At 42.1% G+C, this 23,324-nt stretch overlaps 1 protein-coding gene across 12 annotated transcripts in view; it reads right to left on the reverse strand.

Annotated features, from left to right (window-relative positions):
* The window catches only part of DAB1 (DAB adaptor protein 1), a 220,850-nt gene that overhangs the window by 17,477 nt on the left and 180,049 nt on the right, over nt 1-23,324 (reverse strand). For 11 of the 12 annotated variants that reach the window (XR_008468014.1, XM_054211511.1, XM_054211514.1 and 8 more), the window contains 5 exons: nt 22,716-22,835; nt 16,021-16,080; nt 4,790-4,846; nt 1,798-1,860; nt 549-657 (listed from right to left, as the gene is read on the reverse strand). Coding sequence is in view for 11 of the 12 variants with exons in the window: in XM_054211511.1 (XP_054067486.1) it covers nt 549-657; nt 1,798-1,860; nt 4,790-4,846; nt 16,021-16,080; nt 22,716-22,835 (409 nt within the window). In the remaining variant the exon portion in view is untranslated. The remainder of the gene's footprint in view (nt 1-548; nt 658-1,797; nt 1,861-4,789; nt 4,847-16,020; nt 16,081-22,715; nt 22,836-23,324) is intronic. The other variant, XM_054211505.1, reaches the window with a different exon arrangement.

A 23,324-nucleotide genomic window follows, 5' to 3' on the forward strand; every position in this document is an offset into this window, starting at 1 on the left:
CAGTGCTCTCAGTATCCCAGGGAGAGATCAGCAGTCAAAACCACACGCCTTGCGCGCCTGTGCGGAACGCGACACAGCTTTTGTATTTTGAGCACTTTAAGGAACACGGGAAATTCTAAGGGAAATACCAGGATTTGACTAAGTGGAATACCTTTGAAACACAGTCAAATTCTCCACATCTCATCCTCTGTTTACTGGAGACAGCACAGGCTAATCATTCCTACCACAAACAAAAAGCAAAGCTAAACTAAATGCTATTTTCTGTCTTGCTACTACTGTACCTAGAAGGTATGTTATCCAGATGGCTGAACTATGGTTGAACTCCCAGCGAATGTTTGGGATTTTGTTTTAAAAAATGCGGGTGAATTCAAGATAAGGTACTCCCTGCTTGTCAAAGACTTGGTTTGCCTTGCCCTGCAGCGCTGTCCTCAAAATCCTTCCCCGCTTCCACTGGACTAAATTAACACCCTGAGTACCAAAATGCACACCAGAGCTGAGAACGGATCACCAAGTTTGAGTCGAGCCTGTATCCGCAGTAGATTCCCTACCTGAGGGTACGGCAGCAGTGCTGAAAGGTACAGAGCCAAACACGTCTGTACTAGCAGGAAGTGACTGGGATGAAGATGGGATAAAGGCATCACCTGGAGTAGCAGGAGTCTGCAAGATGACAGGAATAAAACACAACGATGACATATCAGCCGCAGCTTCTGCAGCACATACTTTGCTGTCACATCATCCGTAACTCTAAAAATACAGGTTTGGAGGGAAGAAAGAGAAAGCAAAAAGAATGGAAGGATGAAGGAGGAAAGAAGCAACAGAAATAACAGTATTGGAATATCCTGGAGACGGGAGAAAAAAGAAAAGGAGAGACTTTGTACTGGAGGAAAAAACAAAAATTGCCTGGAATATGTCCCATGCAAAATACTGACATCATTTATTTCTCCGGAACATACAGACTTGTGATTCTAGGTGTTAGGTGACGAGCAGCAGAGGTGGAAGACCAAGGCATTAACGTAAGAAACAGTAAAGGCAAGTGAAATATCTGCAGGATTTATGGAAAAGTGAATACATATTGCTTCCAACTAAGCAACGGGACCAGAACCACAGGTCTACATAAAGGATAAAACCACATAAAGGAGAAATCCAACCTAATTGAGCAAGCTAAGAATGAGGAGACAGGACTTGGAACATCTAGTGCCGGACACGTTCCCGAACACCTTGGAGATCTGAGGCTGATGACTTCACAGCGCCTCAGTTTTCTCAGTACATTCAAACTCCCTTACAGCTTAATGTAAGGTTTAAAAATTTTATAGGAAAATGATTGGTTTTTCCTTGTATGATGCAGGAAAGCATGCTGAAAAAATTTTCTTTGCCCTCAAAACACATTCAGTCCTCTCTGCCTCCACTGTTTTGTCTTCCTTTAACAGCAGTTCTGGGATACGTGCTTGGTGGAACCAGAGAGACATGATATATAAGGTTTTAACTGGATCTTCCTGCAGTGCAGCGAAGCATGCACCGCTGATAAACACCAGGGAAGGAGATCTGCAGCTCAGGTTATATCTTATGTGACACCTAGCCCTATATCAAAAAAATAAAAACTGAAGGTATTTTTGCACATCATCATGAAGCAGTGACTCCACATTCAATTTGCTTCACTTTTATTTTCTCGCAACGTAAAAACTACTTTGAAATCCTCCCTACCGGAATGGCTGATGACCTGAATTGTAAATGTGCTCAATAAATGTGCTGAAAATAGCAGGTAGAAAAATGCACAGTTCAGTTTCCCTGGATACTCACTGGGGGAGAGGTTACGTCAGGAGGAGTGGACATGTCCCCAAAAAGCTCTAGTTGGGTAACAGCCTGTAAAGAAAAAAAAAAAAAAAATAATAATTCCATTTATCTTTTGAGGAGAAGAAACTGTGAGTTAACTAATTAGAACTTGTAAACTTAACTAATAACAGCTAGCAATATAAATCCTCCAAAAGCCATGTAGGCTTCAAATGTCAAGTCCCATATGCAGGAAGCACATGGGTTCAAGGTGTGGGATTTTGATATTACTGATGGACCCAAATAAGCCAGCAGCTGACCCTGTAAAATGATTCTGTGGGGAATTCTCCATCATGAAAAAAATGAATAAAGCATGAAAAAACTATCCCGAACGGGCCTGGCTGCATTACTGCTCTGCCCTGAACATCAGTGAGCACCAAGCATGATTTATGACCAGTCCTTTTCCCTGGCTCCTTTTCTAAACCTTAATTTCAAGGTCTTAAAACACGGCAGCAGACTGTGGAAGTGACAGAAGGATACAGAAGGGAAGGGCTTTTAAAGTGCTGCCTGATTTCCCCTTGCCCATGGGACAGGTGTGACCTGGATAAGTGGACTTGAAGGAGGATGCACAACTGGGTTATTAAAAGTTTGTGGCTCTATGTTTAACTCACGCTAGAAATGTTTTCTCAGGGCATCCTTCAGTTTGATCTCAAAATAGGTCACCCATACGGGCCTCACTCAACTGGACCAGAAGAGAAAAAGCACCTTCATAATAAGGAAAACCTTGAGTGACTGCATAATCAAAGGTCCTTCACGTGTTCTGGAGTAAAATGACTCTCTTCCACCCACCTGCATCTGCAAATCAGTTCATCTGGAGTCCAGGGACGGTAAAGCACAGATCCCTTATAGCTCTGCAGGAAACCTAAACCCTATCTGTCATCCTCATCAGGGTGGCTATACTGGAAAGCTTTGATGGGAACTCAAGAACTACTCCTTCTTCACTACCCTTGTTTTGCTTACCAGCTTTTCTTCTTCCCCGTACCATAGTCAATCACACCCACGCACGTGGGAAGCCACAATTCTCATTATGGATGAGATTTAATGCACGTCTTAACTCAGTTCATTGAATCTCCTCCCCTGCTTAGGCACATAAACCGTGCAGCCTCCTATTACACATATAGGCTTGAAATTCTTTGAGTCTTGACCTGCAAACGTAGCCAACACTCAATGCTTTGGACATTAACCCACTGGCTGGTCAGCCTTTACAACCTAACAAAGGAGCACGACAGCCCTAAAACATTTTTTTCCCCTCCAACCTTCTATTACAAGTGATCCTTTAAGAAATAAGACTATCATTCAAAATATAATAATTTCAAAGGTGTATGCGTTTTTGCAATCCAATCTCTATTCCCATATACAAAAGTAATGCCACAATCGCTTAGACCTGGAATTTTGTCTAGTAGCTTGGGTGAGCCTCGGCTTTATGTCTAACGACGTACCTAGGGAAGAATTATTTCACATTTCCCCACATCATGCCTTATATCAAATAGATCACATTGCTTTAGCGATATGACAATATATTTTATTCTTATGGGCTTATACATCCCTCTAAGTATCTGTGTGGAAATGGAAGGAGGAGGAAAGAAGAAAATCCACCTTTTCTTCAGGGTACACTGATTCTACTGTACATTACTAAAATAATGCTAGAAGTAGCTTCTGGAAAAAAAAAAAAAAGCAAAAGCCCATAAGTCACTTCTGCAGTGTGTGCAAACACACTAGGCAAGCATTATTAAAACGCCCAGAAAAGAAGTTGGAATAATGACTACAGCAGCACTCGTCTGGAAAACACTTCAAGGCTCCTGTAGGCACTACTGACTCGAGAGATGCCAGGTGACACCGAATCATTGAAAGAGCCACTTTCTTCTCATCTCTCCAAATTGCTTGTTCGGCACCACCCCTAAATCTGCCCTTTTCCTGCATGACGGGTGAGCTTTTCACTGTTTCCTCCTCTCTGGCTTGCTAAGAAATAGCTTGCGTCCTTTCGAGGAGGCCATGAGCAAAGGCTCCTTCAGCGCTTCCGTCCCAGGTGAGGGAGCAGGAGGGCAAGCCAGGGGGGATGTGGAAGGGCAGGGCACACGTGGTTACACAGGCTAAGAGGAAGTGTCTGTAAAGTTATACATTTTTTTGGTGGAAAAACTATTGTAAGTTTCATATCGATACTGAAAATTGAGAGTGAGTATACTTTTGAACTCAACATTATATGGTATGTCTTTGAAAGCTGGCAACTCAGATCTCTATGCCTCAACGCCCCTGTAAAAGGGGAATAATAATACTTTTCAGAGTTCCTCAAGGTGATGGATCTTTGGAAACTCTTCACAGATATAATTCTGCTAAAGGTCTTAAGAGAAACTCTGCGGATGGATTTCAAAACAGGCAGCTGGAGAGAAGGATATGAAAGCCAACTTCACTATTTGCTGTAATAAACTCCCAGTCATAATATTCCCCAAGAAAAAGGAATAAATTTACAGGGGAATTATTTCTTACAGAATAGCAACCTTATATGCAACAGGAGCTACAGACCTACGTCAGAGAATATAAACAGAAATTCAGTGGGAACACAAATCCATCATTTCCTTACTAGAGACAGCTTTAAACAGCAACACTTGGAGACGGGTTTTTAAAGTCCCAAATGGTTCAGATCTGGATTCTGGACCTAGATTTTTTTTTTAACAAAACCCAATTCTCAGCCTGAATAAATGAATGCGTCTTCTCTGACATAGACGTAGTTTTATCCACTTGCAGCATATGAGATTCTGGACACCAAATAGTTATCTTTTATTTTTGTGATTTCCCTGTCACTGCAGAACTGATTTCACCCATTATGCTTTTTTAAATTATTCACATCTGATATTAGCTACATTCCAGTGAAGTTAATCCCAAGCCAAAAATTTCCAAATTGCACTATTCCTATAGACTATTTCATCTATATTTCCTTAAAACATTTTGAGTGTCACAACCTTACCTGAGTGACTGAAACAAGATTTTCATCAATGTCCAGCAATAAGTTTCCATTCTGCAGCTGTAAAGCATGATTTATGAAATGAAATGAATGATTTATGAAAATGACATGAATTCCTGAGCATGAAAATGATAACCTCCATAATTATTGACTTCAGTATTGAAATGAAAACCCTTTCCATCTTGCAGGGAGCACAGATCATGCAGTCAAAACAGTGAGTTTGAACGCTGCTGGGATGGGGGGGCAAACATACACTTTATTTGTGCTAAACCTCATCTTCTGGTGTGTAAGGCAATTTTACCGCTTGAAGCCTAACTATTTATTTTCCCAGATATTTATTAGTTCAGCAATAAGCGCACCCAGTGAGCTCTGATCCTGCTTACATTAATGGAACTTTTCACTGGCTTGGTGAAAGAAAGGACTTAACATCCTCAGGGGAAAAAAAAAAAATTGAGTTTTTGACAGCAAAAGCTCTAAAAGCAAGTATCTGCAGATAAACACAGCTTCCTCTTAACTAGGAGAACTATAACAACAATGTAAACATATTTAAGATGAATACTTCCTTTCCACAGTAATTTTTAAAATTACTTACATAAGTCGATGCGAGTTTTATTTAAATCCATAGTTTCTGTGTGTGTAAATATACGTGGGAGTACACTGCCCACGCGTGCATACACATCTATATCCATCTACATATTTAACACAAACTATCGCTTCAGTGCCCTCAGAACGATGTATTTCAGACAACATTTAACGCAGTGTTGGAGATTTGATTTCTTAAGAGACAAACATAACGGCAAGTTATCGAAAATCAAATCTTAGATGACCGAGAAGCTTCATACACGTTACCAGCCGGCAATCCCATGCCATCTTAAAACAAAGAAGTTTAAAAAAATCTCAGAAACAGGCTAGAATGCTTTCCCCCACCCCCCTCCAGCCCCATCTCATCACAGGCTTGAAGACAAAAACAATAAAATGGCAAGAGGCAAAGCTAAAGGAAGAAAATGCCATCGTGCACAACCAGGAGAGGACCCAGTCCTGCTCCCTCTTGGAGCTGGCAGCGTGTTCCCCCAGCCCCGGGTGTAAGGGAAGTGTGAAAAAAGCTGTGTCCGTTTATTCAAAGAACTCCACAGACCTTGAAAATAGTCTTAAATGAAACCAGAAGGGTTTACACCTTCAGGAGGGACCCGTTTTGGCCAGCAGTTAATCACTTTTTCTTCTGATAGCCCCCTCGTTTAACACCCCCATCCTCCAGCATCCAGGGGTGCGGGCTGTCTCTCTGCAGCAGATCCTGCCCCCAGCCAGGGGCTTCCCGGAATGTCCCCCCCCAGCCAATCGCTCTGTGAAACCAGCTGAGAAATACCCATGTCTCAGCACAGAGGAAACATGCGCGCGGCGTTCAACGGGCCATTAGAAATTCCCACCTGTGCTACAGCGGGACCTCGCAGAAAACATTTGCCCAGCATGTCACGGCACGTCCCCAAGTGCCCAATTATCATGTAGCACTTGAGCTGCATCTTCCATCAGCCCGTGTTCCGCATCACACGCTGGTGAGGAGACACATCCTAAGGGTGAAATATCCCCGTCTATTAGAGCATGGAACAGCCTTCAACGGTGACCACGCACCACGGCTACTGAGGGCAGAATTTGGCCCTCCGAGCCTTCCTCAGGTTCAGCTTTTCGATACGAAGTGCTTAACCTTCGCAATTAAAGCCGACAATCCCCTCCCTCCTTCCCCAGCACACGAGAGAAAATAACCAGAAGCCTGGAAAGACGCTCCAGTCCTTGATCTTCCTCTAGGATTGCTGCCTGTGGATTTCTCCACAGGGTGATGTAAAAGCTCGCTTTAATTATTCAAAAACGCATCTCCTTGAGTATGAAAACACCCCTACAGCTTAGTCACCCAGGAACACACCAGTCACTGGCGACCAGACCGAGGCGGAGGGAAGAGTATTAATCCTTGTATCGCGGCGACGTTAAACCTATAATGAAAGCTCCATCTTTCTATACAGGCATGTGAGACATACTGTAAATCTTTTAAACATGAAATATGTAAATCTGGCTTCTTAAAGCAGCAGCAGGCTTTTTAAACCACTCCAGCCAGTAATGAAATTCCTCACGACACTATTCACTAAGGAAAAACATTTTGTCCAAGAGCTGGAGAAAATCCAAGAGTACAGAAGCAACGGTAAGAGATAAGAAAACTGCAGCTTTCACAAACCTGAATCGAAAATGATCTTCCCCCACTACAGTATTGCCTCTGCTTGCCAACTAATCGGAAAAATATCTTTTTCTAAGCAATGCAAAAGTTCAGATTTTAAATGAAAAATCTAAGACAGGCCTCTTGTGCTCACAAAAGTGTGAAGCACTTTAACTTCTTTCACACCTGTATATATAAACAAGCCAGAATATTCAACTTCTGTTGCTCAGCATGGTTCTACCAAAGGCAAGGGATCTACGCTGACTTACAGCATGAGAAAACCTGCTTAACATTGCTATACTTTCGCAAACGAGATGACAAAAGTAGCGTCTTACAAAATGCTGAAATCTCAGAGAACAACGCAAAGACAGTGCTTAAAAAGCACGAAAAAAAAATACACAGTAATTAACTTGTTTTCTGATACAGAGCTCAGCAAGCAAAGAAGAGTATGAAGGGTACTAAACAGTGCAAATAACCAGCAATTAGTAATTAACCCTTGAGCTGGGTGTTAGCTATTCAAATCTTTTCAGACAGCAGAGGGATTTAAACTCGGTTTCCTGCACTCGGGGTAAGTGCCCTACCACTCGGCCCGGTAGAGAAGAAGAGGGATCATCCAACCGCACTGCCTCTCTGCATTTCCAATTCCCTTTTTCTAATAGATATTTCACACTGGAAGTCTCATGACAAGTCAAACGGTTAGTCAAACTAAAGATTTTTGTTCTTATTTTAGTTGAAAATGTAAATATTTTGGCTGTGTCAACTCTTTTTTCTGATGGTTCCCATCATTATTTTAGTTAAGCAAAGCTCCGGTTATTTGCACAACCTTATACACCAAGTGTTGATACTACTACGAGCTCCACGAGCTGCAAGCAGCTTGCTAATTAACTACAATTCATTCTAAAAAACAATTAGAACTGTAACGAAGGAGCACGTCACAATCATGACTAAAGCGATCATCAGTCAAACCACGTCTCGTAGGTTGAGCCACACTGAAAACAACCAACAGACATATTGTTTTCCCGCAAAACTACTGTTGGATTAATGAAGTAGCATGATAACTCATCAAAGAATTGCTCAATTACTTCCTAATTAAAGGGAATACACTGAAGAATATGCGTGTGAAGAAAAAATTATCAATGCTGTTGCAATCTTCAGCCTCCTACAGATCCTAAGGGTCCTCAAATGCCGTAACCTTTCCCCGTTACAGGGGTAACGGCAGCCACGACGTTGCCATCAGCCCCGATTTACACAGGTATGGCCGAGCACAACCTTTTAGTTGTAAGGCTGCTGTGAACATTTAGGGTGATTCCCAACCGGTACAGGTCACATCAGCCACACGGGCTGCCATAAAACTACACTGGATGTTTTTTATCCGAAATAACATGCCTTTGGGCATCCGTCACTTCCACAGGGTTGGAATCCAGGGGCTCAGAATCCCATGGGACACGGGAACCCTCCTGTTTATAGTTTCTCTTTTCAGTTTCATAGGGTAACTCCTACTTGTTAGGAGCACTCTTCTTCAGGTAATTCTTCTCCTCTATATTTTTATTTGAAGTAATAAACCTAAGCACTGACTTTAAGTATGCTCTACCCAACTACAGGGTAGCCTTGAGCTCCATGGCATTCACCAACTGTCCAGCTGCCTTTGCTTCTTCACTGGGAAGCACTGGATGCGCTGGTTAAAAATGTTGTTAGTCAACCCTGTACAGCTAAAGAGCTGGGATGGTCAAGGCTAATTGACATAATAGATTATTGAGGAGCGCTTGAGCGAATCGCTTCACTGTTGCTCGCTAGCTTCCTTTAAAGTAAGGATCTCTTCATACGGTCAAAACATGCGCTTACTCGTTTATTTTCTCTTCATTCGAAGGGAACTTAATTCTGAATTCCCTGTGTTCTGCAGGTATTTACTCTTAGAGGAAATGGCATTTAAAAGGCTTCAATTACCACTTTTCTCTGTCAGACTCTAATAAATCAAGAGTCCAAAAGAGTGACTCTAGGTTAGAGCCAGACCCATGCTGCTTACAGGCAACGCAACACCCAAGATAATTAAACTTCCCAGAGCCCAGAGGATGCTGGTGGAAAGGTCCCAGCCACATGGTCACCTCCTCCATATCTTCTCCAGACCCCATGTGGTGGGTTCCGAGCGCATGGTATCCACCATGCTGTACACCAGTCACGTCACGTGTATTTGAAAGAAATGCTGCAAGCCCAGAAATATCACTATGTTGTTGAACTAAACACTGAGGCTTTCAAAATGTTGACACAAGCTACAAAAGCTGTTGTAATTTACATTTACTATGCACTAGCAGGCCCTGGCATCTGTCTTCCAGAAGCATAAGCCTGGCTTTAGATTTAGGTACCCTTACAAACACGTGCAATTTATTGCACGCGGTTGATGCAATGCAAAGATATTAAAATGAAACATATTTTTCCATTCAACAGAAAACTGGAAACAAAGGGGAAGAGCAAAAGATTTTAGCTGATAGGGTGGCAAAAGCCAGCCTGCACCAAATTTCATTTCAGCATGAGGAAGGGTGTCTGAGCAGGAGAATCAGGGACCAAGGACAAGCTGCGTGGCCAGGTTTCCATCCAGACTTATCGCAGACACATCCAATGGCATCAGTGGCACTTCTTGCCTGAACATCGATTTCTGAAAGTAATGCCCCTTTTCTTCCCTGTGTGCAGCTCCACCAGTTCTCCCTGGGGAAAACGGGAATGAGGACAGCGGCACAGGATACGGGAAGAGCTCAGATGGGGAAAGATGAACTCTTTAATGTTCTCTTTAACTCTTTTAACTCTCTTTAAACTCTTTAACTACGGCACCGCCTGGGTGGCACAATGCTGCCAGCCATGGTGACATGTTGATGGCTTTCTTTAGCTGCAGGTTCGAGAGACAAGTGATGATAAGAATCCAACTTCCATGGGAGAGCAAAACTCCACTTCTAGACTGTGACAGCAGAGACACCTTTGGATGCTTGCAGGGAATAAACCTAACAATGGAAGGGAATTAGAAATAACCCCAAATTTACTGTTTAAGATACAAGGCACAGTTACACAGGTCTATCTAAACCTGTTTGAAAACAGGTTTTCAAAACAACAGGTGACCGGAGCTATAACCAAAAAACCACATTATTTCTAATTTTATTATTGAATACCACGTCACCGTGGCACTTTTGTAACCTGAAATCTCCTTGAAATATCCCTGAGGGTGGCTCGTTCCTCTCCTGGGAAAAGAAACATGGGGGCTTGAGCAAAGTCTCAGACCCAGCCCTTCACCTCAGCTGAAGCTGAACAGGGCCTGCGAGTGAAAATTCAGGTGTTTAGGTGTTTTTTGCTGCGGATCCACTCCAAACTATCAGCTGCATAGCTGTTTATGCCAGTGCTGAGTGAGGGTAAAAGGCTTTTATTCAGTTTTTACTTGCATTTTGCACAGGTATAAACAGAAGCAGAAAGTATAAAAGAGAAGATGAGGCCCATGGGTCTTGCTGAAAGGAAGGAAAAACCACCTTGACGTATCTCAGTGACCTTCTACAATGCAGAAGTAATTAAATCACAGCTGATGACAGACCTTGACAAGTAACACGCATACCTAATGCAGTCTAAACGCAATAGATGTGTCACCCAAGGTGCCCAAGGTACCAAACCTGCCCCACGGCATCAAGGGGTCTGCCTCTCCTGCATCAGCCAGACCCGACGGAATGCGGGACCCTCTAACCCCAAAGGAAGGAGGAAAAACCCCACAGGTGGAAGTATCTTACGACATGACAGTGCAATGTCAGCAACATCGCTGGACATCACCTAACAGCATCCGCTGTGATTGCCCACAGAATAACACGGGGCAGGTCACGAGGGGGATGGTACCCACACAGCAGACGGAAACAAACGCTGATGTGCGGAGAGGCTGTTAAAATGACAGCCTCCTGCTACAGCACAAGTCTCACTCTTGAAGACATGTCTCTGACAACATCATCTCACCTTCAGGGCTCAGATGTTACCTTTGGTGTGGTGCTAATTGTTTCCATTATAAGCCAGCATCAGAGTTAATATTGGTATTAAATCAAAAGACAAGCTGAGAGGAGGCACACATGGTGCAGAGGTGCTTCCAGCGCTGCACAAGATCTTCTCAGAAGACTTAGTCCAATGTCTACATTACAGATACCGGTACGTATATTCACTTCTATCTAAAAAAATAGCAACGACCCACTAAAACACCAAAGAAACTCATGCCACACAACATTATCTTAACAAACTAATATATTTTCAAACTTTGCAACAGGTAGCTGTTCGTGTTAAAAATGCACATCCCACACCGCCACGTTAAACCTCGTATGTGGGGCTTCATTGAGTGTAGCTAGGTCGGGGCATTTGAACACAGGTGTCTCTTTTAGCAAAGGTAAATAAAACCTGAGCTTCGCCAGCTCAGGTGGTCAGAGACTGGGCCCGTGCATTCTCTTCCTTCTCACATTGGAAAATTTGGTCCCGAAAGCCTGAGTGAGGAGGCTGAAGTCAACGTCACCGGTCGTTTCTCTAAAGCCACTGATGCAAACTTAGGGAAAAGCCAGAGTTACAAAGCTCTTCTCCAGACCAAGTGTCACAGGAAGAATTCGCTTCGTAGAGGATGGTGAGAGTTACCTGGAAAGCTGCTCTGAACTATTTTATTGCCAGACATTTTCACGTCCTGGACATTTCTCCAGGGACTGACCTTCTGAGTGAGCTAGTGGAGCCCAGGGCTGCCCATGCCTTCCAGACGTCCCCAGGCACAATTCCTCTGACACGAGACCTGAACAAATCAGACCTGCAAATGGCACTGGAATTCCAGCCAGAATTAAGATTGAGCTTTCCCAAAGGCAAGTTCCTAGTTCGGGCAGCCCTTATGGCTTCTAGACCTGAGTGCGCTCGGGCCCAGCCCAGCTTCATCTGCTCCTCCCATGCCTTGCCCCTAAGGCAGCCAAATTCCTCCCTGTCCATTCCACCCTGGTTTGTTAACATTTTCCACCTCATCGGTGCTAGCCTGATGACTGCCCGCATTGTAAGGCATCAGCTATAATGCCCTGAGTCTTTATACAGCAGTAAGATGAGTTGTTTGAAAGCCTTCATAAAATTGTAAGCAGATAGTTTAGACATTTTGATGAGAAGAGGTTTTATTGTGATGTGACTGACAGTCTCCATGAAGGGTATTTACAGTCTGCCTCTTATTACTAAAAACACCATGACAGGTAGAACTTGATGTGGATGTATAATGGGGAGACGATGGGAAATTATGACAAAAAGAGCTCATTAAACATTTCACTTTTTTAGAACAGTTAATTTCACATACAGAACTACAATTTCTAAGCGGAGCGTGTGCCACTTAACACAAGCTCTTTGGGGTAAGCTTGCTTTCTTTGTCTGGCCTGATGTCTATGCTCGGCGAACGGAGAATAGGAGAATTGGTCTAAGAAAGGAGCCGAGAGAAAACAGGAATGAATACAAGAAGTGTGAGTAGATACAGAGAAAGGGAGAGATACTGGGAGGATACTGGACATCACGAAAAGCGTTACGTTTGGAGCTGAGCTGCATGCCCAGCAGGGGAAATCTACAGGACAGTAGGATTTGCTGGAAAGGGATGCAGCAAAGAGATGGGGAAAATACAAGAATTACACTGAGTAAGCAATCTTTGCATCCCAATGTCAGAGAAGCGACTTGGCAACCAGCCACCACTCATAATTGAGTTCAGTGGGTAGGTTCAAATTCTGAGATCCGAGACTCACTCCTTTCCGCCTCATTTGCACCGTATTTACATTACTTGATATCAGAGATCATGAGGAGTCACACTATAAAGTACTTTGACACCTCCTGACAAATGGCCTCACACAACGGCACGGCATTGTGTAAGTACATCGGCGCTCTCGATGCCTATACAATCTTGAGTACTTCTGCTTCATGGCACTGCCAGGAAGATGCTTCGTGCCTTCAGCCCCAGTGGGATCCCATACGCACACAGGAAGCAATACTTGCCCAAACAGTCCTGGTTTCTTAAGAATCATAGAATCGTAGAATTGTTAGGGTTGGAAGGGACCTTAAAGATCATCTAGTTCCAACCCCCCTGCCATGGGCAGGGACATCTCCCACTAGATCAGGTTGCTCACAGCCCCGTCCAGCCCGGCCTTAAAAACTTCCAGGGATGGGGCTTCCATCTCTGGGCAACCTGTTCCGGTGCCTCACCACCCTCATGGTGAAGAACTTTTTCATAATGTCCAATCTGAATCGTCCCATCTCTAGTTTTAATCCATTCCCCCTAGTCCTACCATTACCTGACATCCTAAGAAGTCCCTCACCAGCTTTCTTGTAGGCCCCCTTAAGATACTGGTAGGCCACTATAAGGTCTCCTTGGAGCCTTCGTTTCTCCAGCTGTAGCTTATTGAAAACCAGCATGAATTACACTTCCCAGTTTCAAAGTAACCTTTGGAAAATGGATTCTGGCTTTTAGCCTTCACACTGGTAGATCTCACCTCACCGAAGCCTAACTATTTAGAAGTTATCATACCTGCAAGTCATCTAAACTTCCTCTGCAGCCACAAAAGAACCATGGCCAGACGTATGTTTATTTCCACCTGCAAGGGACACCTCACGCAGACAGGAGGAACTTCCCCGTGAAGCGACTACTTCTCTCCACTGGCTACAGAGAGACAAGGGCGGAGGGCACCTAGATGACAACTTCGGTATCCCGCAACTTTTATGCGCAAAGACTAGAGACAGCTTGCCTGAGAACACACCAGAGGAAAACAATCCCAAGATGGAAAATTGATCTCGGTCCAGGGAATGTGGGCAATTCCGTTTGAACTCAAGCAAAACTTGCTGCATTGTTATTAAGTGTTGCATTTATTGTCGGGAAAGAGAATTCATGGTGCCTGAAACCTATCAGGAGCTACAAAAAGTTTCTCACTTTATTCATCCGTTATGAAATTAATGAAAGCAAGATCTCCTAATAAAGAAAGTGTCCTTATATGTTTAAACCAGGTAGATGAGCTACATTATTTGCCCTCAGATTGAATTTTAGAGGTTTATATAATAATGACAGCTATAAATTGAAAAAAAAATTATGGCAAGTGTCTCAATGACAGAGAGTCTTAGATGTGGAAGGGTGAACAATAAATCAGATGGGCAGTGGAATATTAAATTGCTAATTTTAAGAGCTATTGCTGCTTTTCTTTTTTTTTTTTTTTAATACATACTAATAAAAAGGTGAAACAAAAATCTCAGCTACATATTTCTTCCTCTTCTCTTTCTTCTCTTTTTCTTCATAACTTGTTTGGAGAAAATGTCCTAATCACTTTAAATTTAACCACAAAACAGCAAAAAAAAACAATAAAAAAAATTAGGTCTGCAACCAGCTTCATGGAGATGACAGATTAAATGTATTTGATGATTACAGAGTAGGTTCCATATGCCCCATATCTCACAGTCATGCTCTTTACCAGGACAGTCTAACACCAAAGTGTCTGCAGACAGGATTGCAAGTGTACTGTACACCCAGTCATACCCCAACGACCTAAATTACAGACTACACTCAGAGTAAATTTGAATCATCGCTGAAGGAATAATAAAAAAGTCACAGGAAATGTACAGCGGAAAAATTGTAACACTGAACTATATGAGAAACGAGTGAAAAATCTACAGCTACCCCTTGTCCACAAATACCTTAATTAGTTATGCACCATGAGTTATTTTACTAGATTCTCCCAGGCAGCACGATGATGCCTCCCCTCCTCCCTGTGGCTTATCATGAAATATTTATGGCAAGTTTTGTTTGTTTGTGCAAACCACAGAAGTGTCACAATTCAGGCCCCCATCCAGCCCCTCCCCCGCATTTATCTTTTTCGGTCGGCATCTCGGTCTCCGTGCGCAGCCCAAGCTCCGCAATTTACCACATCGTTATGCGAAAGGAGTCTCTCTCTCTCTCTCTTTCGCATACAGGCATTTTTCCCATGCCTACAGCAGACTGAAATTCTTGACCTTCTCCTTTGTTTTTCTCCATTCTCACACAAATCCTCAGCAATATTAATTTTCCGTATAACCAATGCAATCGCACAATTTCTCGAGGTATTTATAACCTGCCCTGCCCTTCAGCGAACGCATCCTTGTTGCTACGGCATCTGCCACTCCTCTTCTTCTCTCAACTACCTGCTACCATTCCTTATACGTTCTGGGGATAAATGCTTCACCTCTTCAAAACGCTAATACACAGAAAGGGAATGGGGCCATTTGGATACAACAGCATATTGCCGCTATTTTTTAATAGAGTAAACTATCCATGCAAGGCACGGGACAGAAAGAATTAAGCTTACAGTCTATATTGGCCCTCAGCCTCTTGGATACTTAGAGCACTACAGAAACAATACATAGCAATACTGGGAGGAGATCTCCTTGTGCTGATTCCAGCCCATAATAATCAGGAAAGCAGTGCGATACAGAGAGCAAAGTTTCTGCCACTTAGGAATTCGTTGAGTGAGGTCTTTTTGCACACTGTTTAAACCAGTGTTCTGACATACCTTTTCCTAATGCTACTCCTCTCGACCTCCACTCTATCCAGACCTTGCCTCCCCTGCTGTCCTACTAAACCAAGGTGTAAGGAGCACAATATATAAAGTTCGACTCCGACAGAGCGCACGGGGGAGAAAATGCAGCCCATGGTCACTCAGAGTGAGAAGCATTGAGTAACAGAGGAACCCTTCCAATCCAGGCTGCAACAATTCATGCATCAACACACAGAAGGCTCATTGCCGACTCTTAACCACAGATAACACAGTTTATAAATGGTGGCTTCCATAAGAATGAGTCGGGAAAGACAGAAAGGAGATTTAAGTAATGAATGAGATGGATAGAAGTGACATTACAATCCTGGTTAGTCTGAACCAACCCAATCAACCCATAACACATCCCTGATAAAATTCCCATCACGAGGAACATACTAAATGTTACATACAAGAATGAAAAATCACAGAAGCTACGAAACGCATCTTCTTTACTGCATATAAATAGTGAAGATACTTACACTTACAGGTTGACTTTTTGGCACATCATAAACACCTTCCTTCTTTTGGCTGGTAGGAACCTGCAACAGCAAATGAAAACCAAGGTCATTACCCAAGCAGATTTGATGAAAAATTGAAATCTGCAACTGGTATTTACGTACAGGGTAGTCATTTAATACTAATGAAAACAAGGATGGTTCCCTTTTCATCCAAGTAGTACCATTAACGGAAATGATACGGGAGAAATAAAACATCTATCTGAATTTTTTAAATCCTAAAGCCCAGTAGTATTCAGAAATGAGATTTTCATTCTCAGTTAGGTTCAGCTTCATTAAGTCCAGTTACACTTGGATCTCCTTCCTACTTTAATGCTTGTTTTTTTCATTTTCCTGGGGGGTTAGAAGATGCACATGGAAGTCATGCTCAGGTCAGTATGTCACCTTCTTCGATGGCAGGGAGCCAGAGCAGAGCTACCCATCTGAGGGAAAGAAATGTTTGGCCTATGGTGTTAGAATTCTTCCTTCCAATTCATTTAATAATCTAAGTCAAATAAAGCCATAACACGTACCCCTGCAGTGATGGGGCCCTGCTGCTGCTCTGAGCGATGTTTGGTTACAATTCTGCAATTTTACTAAGGAATTACCGGCCTGTCAAAGCCTGACAGAGCCAGGGAGCTGCAGTCAACAGCCTTGTGTGGACAGGGGCTGACGCACTTAAAAAATTTTGGGTGAGTCTTCAGTTCAGTCAACAGTCACGATTTACACCTTGGGCATTTATAACCTGCTCAGGTAAATTCAGTTGCTTTGTAACGCTGGGCTTTGCTTACCTAAGGACTGCACAGGTAAGTTAAATTTACGTATTTTAAATAATTTGTGATTATATTTCTTTTCCGTCCTAGAAGCACTGAAGGTCTTTTGTAAATGATACAAGCAAAAAGAACAGTAAAAACCTGCTCCTCTAAAGAGACACGAATGCTCTAAGTAAATCAGTGCTGCTTCTCCACGGAACAAGGGCATGTCGCGTAAGAAGGTGACATTTCAGACATTAATGAAACCTCACAGGTTAACAGGAGAAATAATACTGCAGCTGTGGCAAAAAAAAAAAATAAATTATAAGGTTTTTGTTTTTTAAGGCAATAAATATCTTAGAGTTCCGATACTAGAGTAGGTCTGGTTTAGGGGAAGCTGTTACTTATTCATTGAGATGTGCTATTGTTCCTTATTCGGTACAGTATGTCAAAAACTCTCTCTACTGTTCAAACATTCTCCTGCCCGTGTTTAAATGTCAAAGCCTTCACTTTGGTGCATCTTTAACTTGGTTAAAGAGCATGAGTGCAGAACCCTCACAGAAACTGAATGAGCTTTTTAAAAGATCTCCTCTATTCCTATCTCAGGAATGACTTGCTTGCCTTGGTTTTCTCCAAGTACCGTCTTCTACCACTAAAACCACCTATGACATTAGAGAACCTGAAACTGGTAAGAGTGGAAAAACTCAATTTCATGGAAATAAAGTGCTCCCTTGTTTCAGACTGTTAAGTGACAGTGCAAGAGCAGAAACCAAGAATGGTGTATTTAGTAAGTCACTGCAAAGTTTAGTCTTCATAAAAAGAGGACAAACATGGTAAGATAAACTATTTATAAACTATTAGTAGCACTTTTTTTTTTTTTTCTCTGTGGAAAGTTTCCCCATCTGTCAACTTCTCCATGAAGTCACCCCAGTTTGCACATTCCTATCCACAGCTTATTATGGAACGAGCCTTTCCCTGCACTATCGATCCCCCTTTCTCTTACTCCAGCTTATAATTACATTAGAAAAAAAGCTTCTGACTTCTACTATCAAGACAGAGAAACTTTTCTGAAAGACATCTTCCTCTCCCCACTCGGTACCGCCTGTCTTCCTGTTGTCTTTTCTTACCACGTATCATCCCGCTTTTTCTGCATCGCTACTGAGACTGGGGGTCTGCAAGGGATTTCTCCTGCTTTTCCTTTGACTGGCAACAGCAGCGAAGGGGTACCAGCACGATCGCTGCTGACAGCTCTGGCTCTGTGACAGGCTGTGAACCATTTTGACGTACTTGCATCTTACCAACAATACAAGCACCGCAGCTCAGAAACCCCCCATCTCAGACTGTCAGCTCCTGATGGAGCAGAACTTGCCACTCCGTAGAGACCAAGCACTGCCGCATCCACAACGCAAAACCACCTAGCAAAATCCCATCCCCACCTCACTAAAACAGCCGGCAGGAAAAGAGATGCTATCAAGAAATCTGACACTAGGTGAGAGGATCGGTACATGCTCAGTCATCAAATCCTTGCATAACTCACACATTAGAGCAACTTACATGGACAGACGATATTAAAAGAGGAGACAGACAGAGACAGTCTTTGGGGTAATGCATCAAAGAAAGGTGACAGACAGAGAAATAACGCTCAAAAAGAAGAGTGTGACCTCCACTATGTTAAAAAGAAATTTCTCTAATTGTCCCTTCCAGCACACATCTTCCATCTCCAGTTACCCACTGGGTAGGAATCTTTTCCACCAAGGGAGAAGTGAATTCTTTGCATACCAGCTCTTGGTTGAAAAACCAGAGCAGCACCAGAAGAAAGATTTGGGAAGGCTGAAGCGAGGATGCATGGGGTTACTGGGCAAATGCATGTTTACCAAAGTGTACTATGGGGAAGGCTCTGTAGTAGTAAATAATAGAAGCCGGCACCAATTTGCAACAAACTGAAAAAAAAACCAAAAACCACCTAAAACCAAACCCAACCAAAACGTAAGAGGACCTTCTCTAATTTAATTTTTAATAGTAGCCTGCATGGTTCTGAGATCATCAAGATCTCGTAAGAGAACCAATTTTGCCAGTGATCTGAGTGTAAGATCTGAGCTGAGGGAATCCAGATTTATGGTAAGGCAAGAGCACACCAAGTCCATGGGTACTTGGAAGCTCCAGCTCTGGGCAAAACTACAGCAGCGATACTTAAGCATGTGTCAATTACAACAGATATCAGAAGACTCCCAGCTCCCCAGTCTCAGCATTGGCCGGATTCAAGGTATTGCCTGTAGCAAATACAGCAAATGACAATGTTAGACGGCATATACTGAGAGTATGGTGTATTAATGACGGGTATTTTCTGTGCGTCACCATGGGAGGAAACACTTCTCTGGTGACTTACAGGACAGTGGCAGCGGTACCTCAAGATGAGGCAAAACCTCACTATCTGCTTCTCATCTTCCGTGTCCATTTTACGAAAAAGAAATTGTCCAAAGACCCCCTCCTGTTCTTTAGGTCATTGCTCAGAACACAATTCCTCCTTCCTCCCTGCCCACCAGTTTGCTCTAACCTCTCCAAACACTGGGAGCGACACCACCATTTTGCGTGCTTCCACCGGTACTTCTCTACATCGTCACTAAAAGCTCCGCACTTCGAGGAACAACAACCAGGAATTTCTCACCTGAATGTAGTTGTCACAAGAATTTTGTTTCTAGCACGAAACTGACAACTAGAGCAGTCATTAATTAAGGGATTGCTTTCCTGAAAACAGTCAAACTTTCAACACCATGCGGTAGAAAACTTTCCACCGTAGGCATACTCTCACCTTGAGAGCTTTGCATGTCTTGGTCTAGAGAAGCAGAAAGATGCAGGTTCTAGCGTGCGTGGTGGGGTGCCGGGAAATCAACAGAGACAGGTTAAACGAATCTCAGCTTAATGACCCTGTGATGGGGTCTATGAGATGGTTACTTTCTAATGTTTAACTTGCATTTCCCTTTCCCACTTAGCTTCTTTCTATTTTGGCTTCCAGCTACTCTACCCTTTCATTTTTTCTATTATCTTCCCGCCTTTTCTGTTACTTAAAAAGATACCTTTCCCTCTTTTTTTTTTTTGTTCTATGCCTGCTCCTGTCTACCTTAAAAAAGCTTTTCCTATTAGTGGATCAACCTCTAGTACAGCTAGATGAAATGCTTAATCACTGCTTGAGTCTCCTTCCCCTCCATATTAAATGATTTCCTCAAATCGCAATTTTCTCACAGCATACAGAGCTTTCTGTCTGTCTCCAGATTTGCCTCTAGTACGTGCTACAAAATGAATTACATTATATTTTAATAAACCCTGCACCAATCCCTTGAGGATAAGTTGAACGACAAAAGATTATTTTATATTGCTTTCAACGCAATTTTTTGTCAGTGTGAAGAATGCAAGCTTGGGCTCTAACGTAACATACGCACTCGGAAAATATCTTCCCCAGTCTGGGGGATAACCATCGGGAACTCAGAGGGTTTGCTCAGTTATTTCCTTGGTTAGCCACAAAGAAGAGCACTATCATCAAAATGTCTTTCCAAGAATTGCGTGGATGGTCTGCCCTCCGTGAGATTTCGGTATCCGTTTCTTAGAACGGGTGTAAAGAGTTTCAAAAAATTAACAGAAAAAAAAAAAAAGAGAATCCACTATTTATCACCTTATAGGGGGTACTCAAAAGTTTAAGACCGTTCGTAAGTTGAGAAAGTTAATAAAATGTGCAGAAGCCGAAGCGACAAACAACAGAAAAATCACACTGAGACTGGGCAGATTATTCATGTTATGTCACCAGAATGAAATGCCAGACATTTTCGTGATGAATGGAAACTAATAAAAGTGAACTAGATATGAAATGTACTTTGCTAAATGCTTGCAATCGTTGCAATGAAAACACCGAAGTTAGCGATTTCTATACCTGATAAATGTTTTCTTCCGTTTCAGGCTCACGGATTGGCTCGTGTCCAGCCTCAAACACAATGTACTATTACACCAGCCGCCAGAGAGGAAAAGTCAAAGATGAAACAGAAGGGAAAAAGGCGATTTGGAATTCCACGTAAAAACATAGGCAGGCATTAAAGAAACAAGCTCAAAGTACAGGCTGGCAGCAGGACAACCGGTTTGTTGGAAAGCGCAGGGTAAGGTGGTTTCATATTTCATAAACCCGGCAATGAATAGACCTAAATCTCCTCTAATGATCATTAGAGCAACTTCCTAATTCTTTCTCACTAGGGAGACCGCCTGTGGCCCGATATTAATTTTCTGAAGTCAATGTGAATTTTGCCTCTTTTACATAATGGCAATTATTTCCACGTATATTTATTATCTATGAATAAAAAAGCTAAATCCAAACTGGGAGAACAGGCTGGTGCTCACGTAACAGGCCACATGGCAAAAAGCTGTCACAACACTTGTCATTTTCAGGTTCTTGCTTTATTGTGAAGAGCACAAAGTAAAACTCTTGACATTATAAAAGCTGAATAGTAATTTAGGGCATCCTAATTCTCATCATCTTTCTTGCTGCACCTTAGGCACTGTTCAATATTCACTAATGGTTGAATCAGTTTCTTTCAACGTGCCTCCCACTGACATCCTACGTGGAAGAACACAAAATCTCCAGGATAAAAAAAAAGTAAACTATCACGTATTTTGTTTCAGCACAAAAACATGAGAATGAAATTACATCTTTTTCTTCTTCACACTCAGTAGGGTATCGGACATGAATATATTGACATATTTCTGATAATCATCTTTGCTCCCAGACATTTTGCTTGGATGAAACAAGACTTCAATTTCAGATCTATTATTAAATCATAGCCCAAATGCCAACAAGGGAGTGCGTTAGAACATCAGTTCCACTGCTGTTTTTTTTCCAAATATTCACCCTCTGAATTAAATACTGGCCCCATAAAAGCCAAAACCAAAATGTCAATTTATTGACATATTGACATATGACAAGATGTCACCTTCCTTTTTCTCAAAGCAACCCTCCTTCAGTTAGAGTTTGTATTAAAAAATGATGACAAATCTCATTTGGAAACTTCAAATCTGGACTCACAAGCCACATTCTAGGAAATATTTAATCTAATATTTCTATCAGACATACTGTGCCATTACTTACAGCTTAATCTCTAAATATGCTACTTTCCGTAAAAATCTTACAAGTTTCCCAGAAGACCTATCTCAGTAAATTTCAAACCATCTTGTTAAAGGTTTTGGCTGTGTTTGAAGACAATATATATCTAGTCATTTCTGAAACTCCAAGGCCATACAGCTTCAGAAATTACCTGGTATACAGGATCTTCTACATCTTCTTCCAAAATTGTCTACAGCAAAGTAAGAGGACAGGCAGTAAAAGCAAAGAACATAAACAGCAGAGATAAAAGAACTGTATTCAGAAATTAAAGGACAGCAAAGAAATAAGCCAAATGGGCAGGTAAGTATAAAGTTTTCTTTCTTTAGCATACAGATAAAGTCACATTATTGTACAAAGTAACTTTATTCAAGTTTCATCCGAGTTTAACAATCTGCACCTTATTTGCTTTGATTCAAAAACACACATTCAGAAGTATAGTGAATCTTCCCTAAAGTATTAGACACCGTTAAAAACCTGACTCACAACACATTGACCTTCATTAAAGTTTTCCTCCTGAATTAGAACAAATACTGCATGGGAAATGAAGAGATCATTTCCAGTCGCTAGACATGTTCATCACACGCTAAGCGATAGCTCTCATCACTGTTTAATCCTACTTCTGAGCTCACGAAGGCTCTTAGGTTCGCATTTGTCCATTTGAAGCTAGCACCGTTCGAACCCATTGCTGTTAAGAAATGCTGAGGATGCTCAGGGCCTCTTGGGAGCAACTTTGGGGGGATACTTCAAACCACACTTTTCTTGGCAGTAGGCTAAGCTTATGCGTGTACCTGGTATACCGCTTGTTCACACTGTTTGTCCTTTTGTGCCTTTTTTTCCATTTCTTCCCTTTGTTTCAGTTCGTAGATGAGCTGAAACAGGTCTCGCAAGTCCAGAATTACAGGTTCAGCCTACGGAAGCAAAAACAGGAAGGAAAGTTTCTATATGTGAAAATATATTCCTCTTACCCCGTCCTGCTGATAGAGCAGTTAGAGCATCTCCACGGTTGGAGAGAACTTCATATAGAATTGATTTCTACCTTAGCATCCAGGCTCGGGTTAATTGCTATCAAACTAACTATATTTGCAAATTAATGATAATTATGATTATTAACATAAAAGGCGTTATGATTATAAAAGGCATATATATGAATGTAAAGGCATATTTATTAGTGGTCTCTCATACAATGGAATTACAGTAGACTATAGGCAAAGTACATATTTGGTATCTATCGCTTTCTGTTTAAATGAGTATAGAAATAAAACCAAACTTATCTGTATCCAGTCTAGTTTAGTTAGAAAGCAAAGCAATAACTAGTTATAAAAAAAAAATAAATAAAAAAAATCATGAAGAATCAGAAATAGTGAAATACGTTCCCTTTTTCCCAAGCTGGTCCCAAT

The sequence above is a fragment of the Rissa tridactyla genome, chromosome 8 (assembly GCF_028500815.1).
Source record: "Rissa tridactyla isolate bRisTri1 chromosome 8, bRisTri1.patW.cur.20221130, whole genome shotgun sequence".
Classification (NCBI taxonomy): Eukaryota; Metazoa; Chordata; class Aves; order Charadriiformes; family Laridae; genus Rissa; species Rissa tridactyla.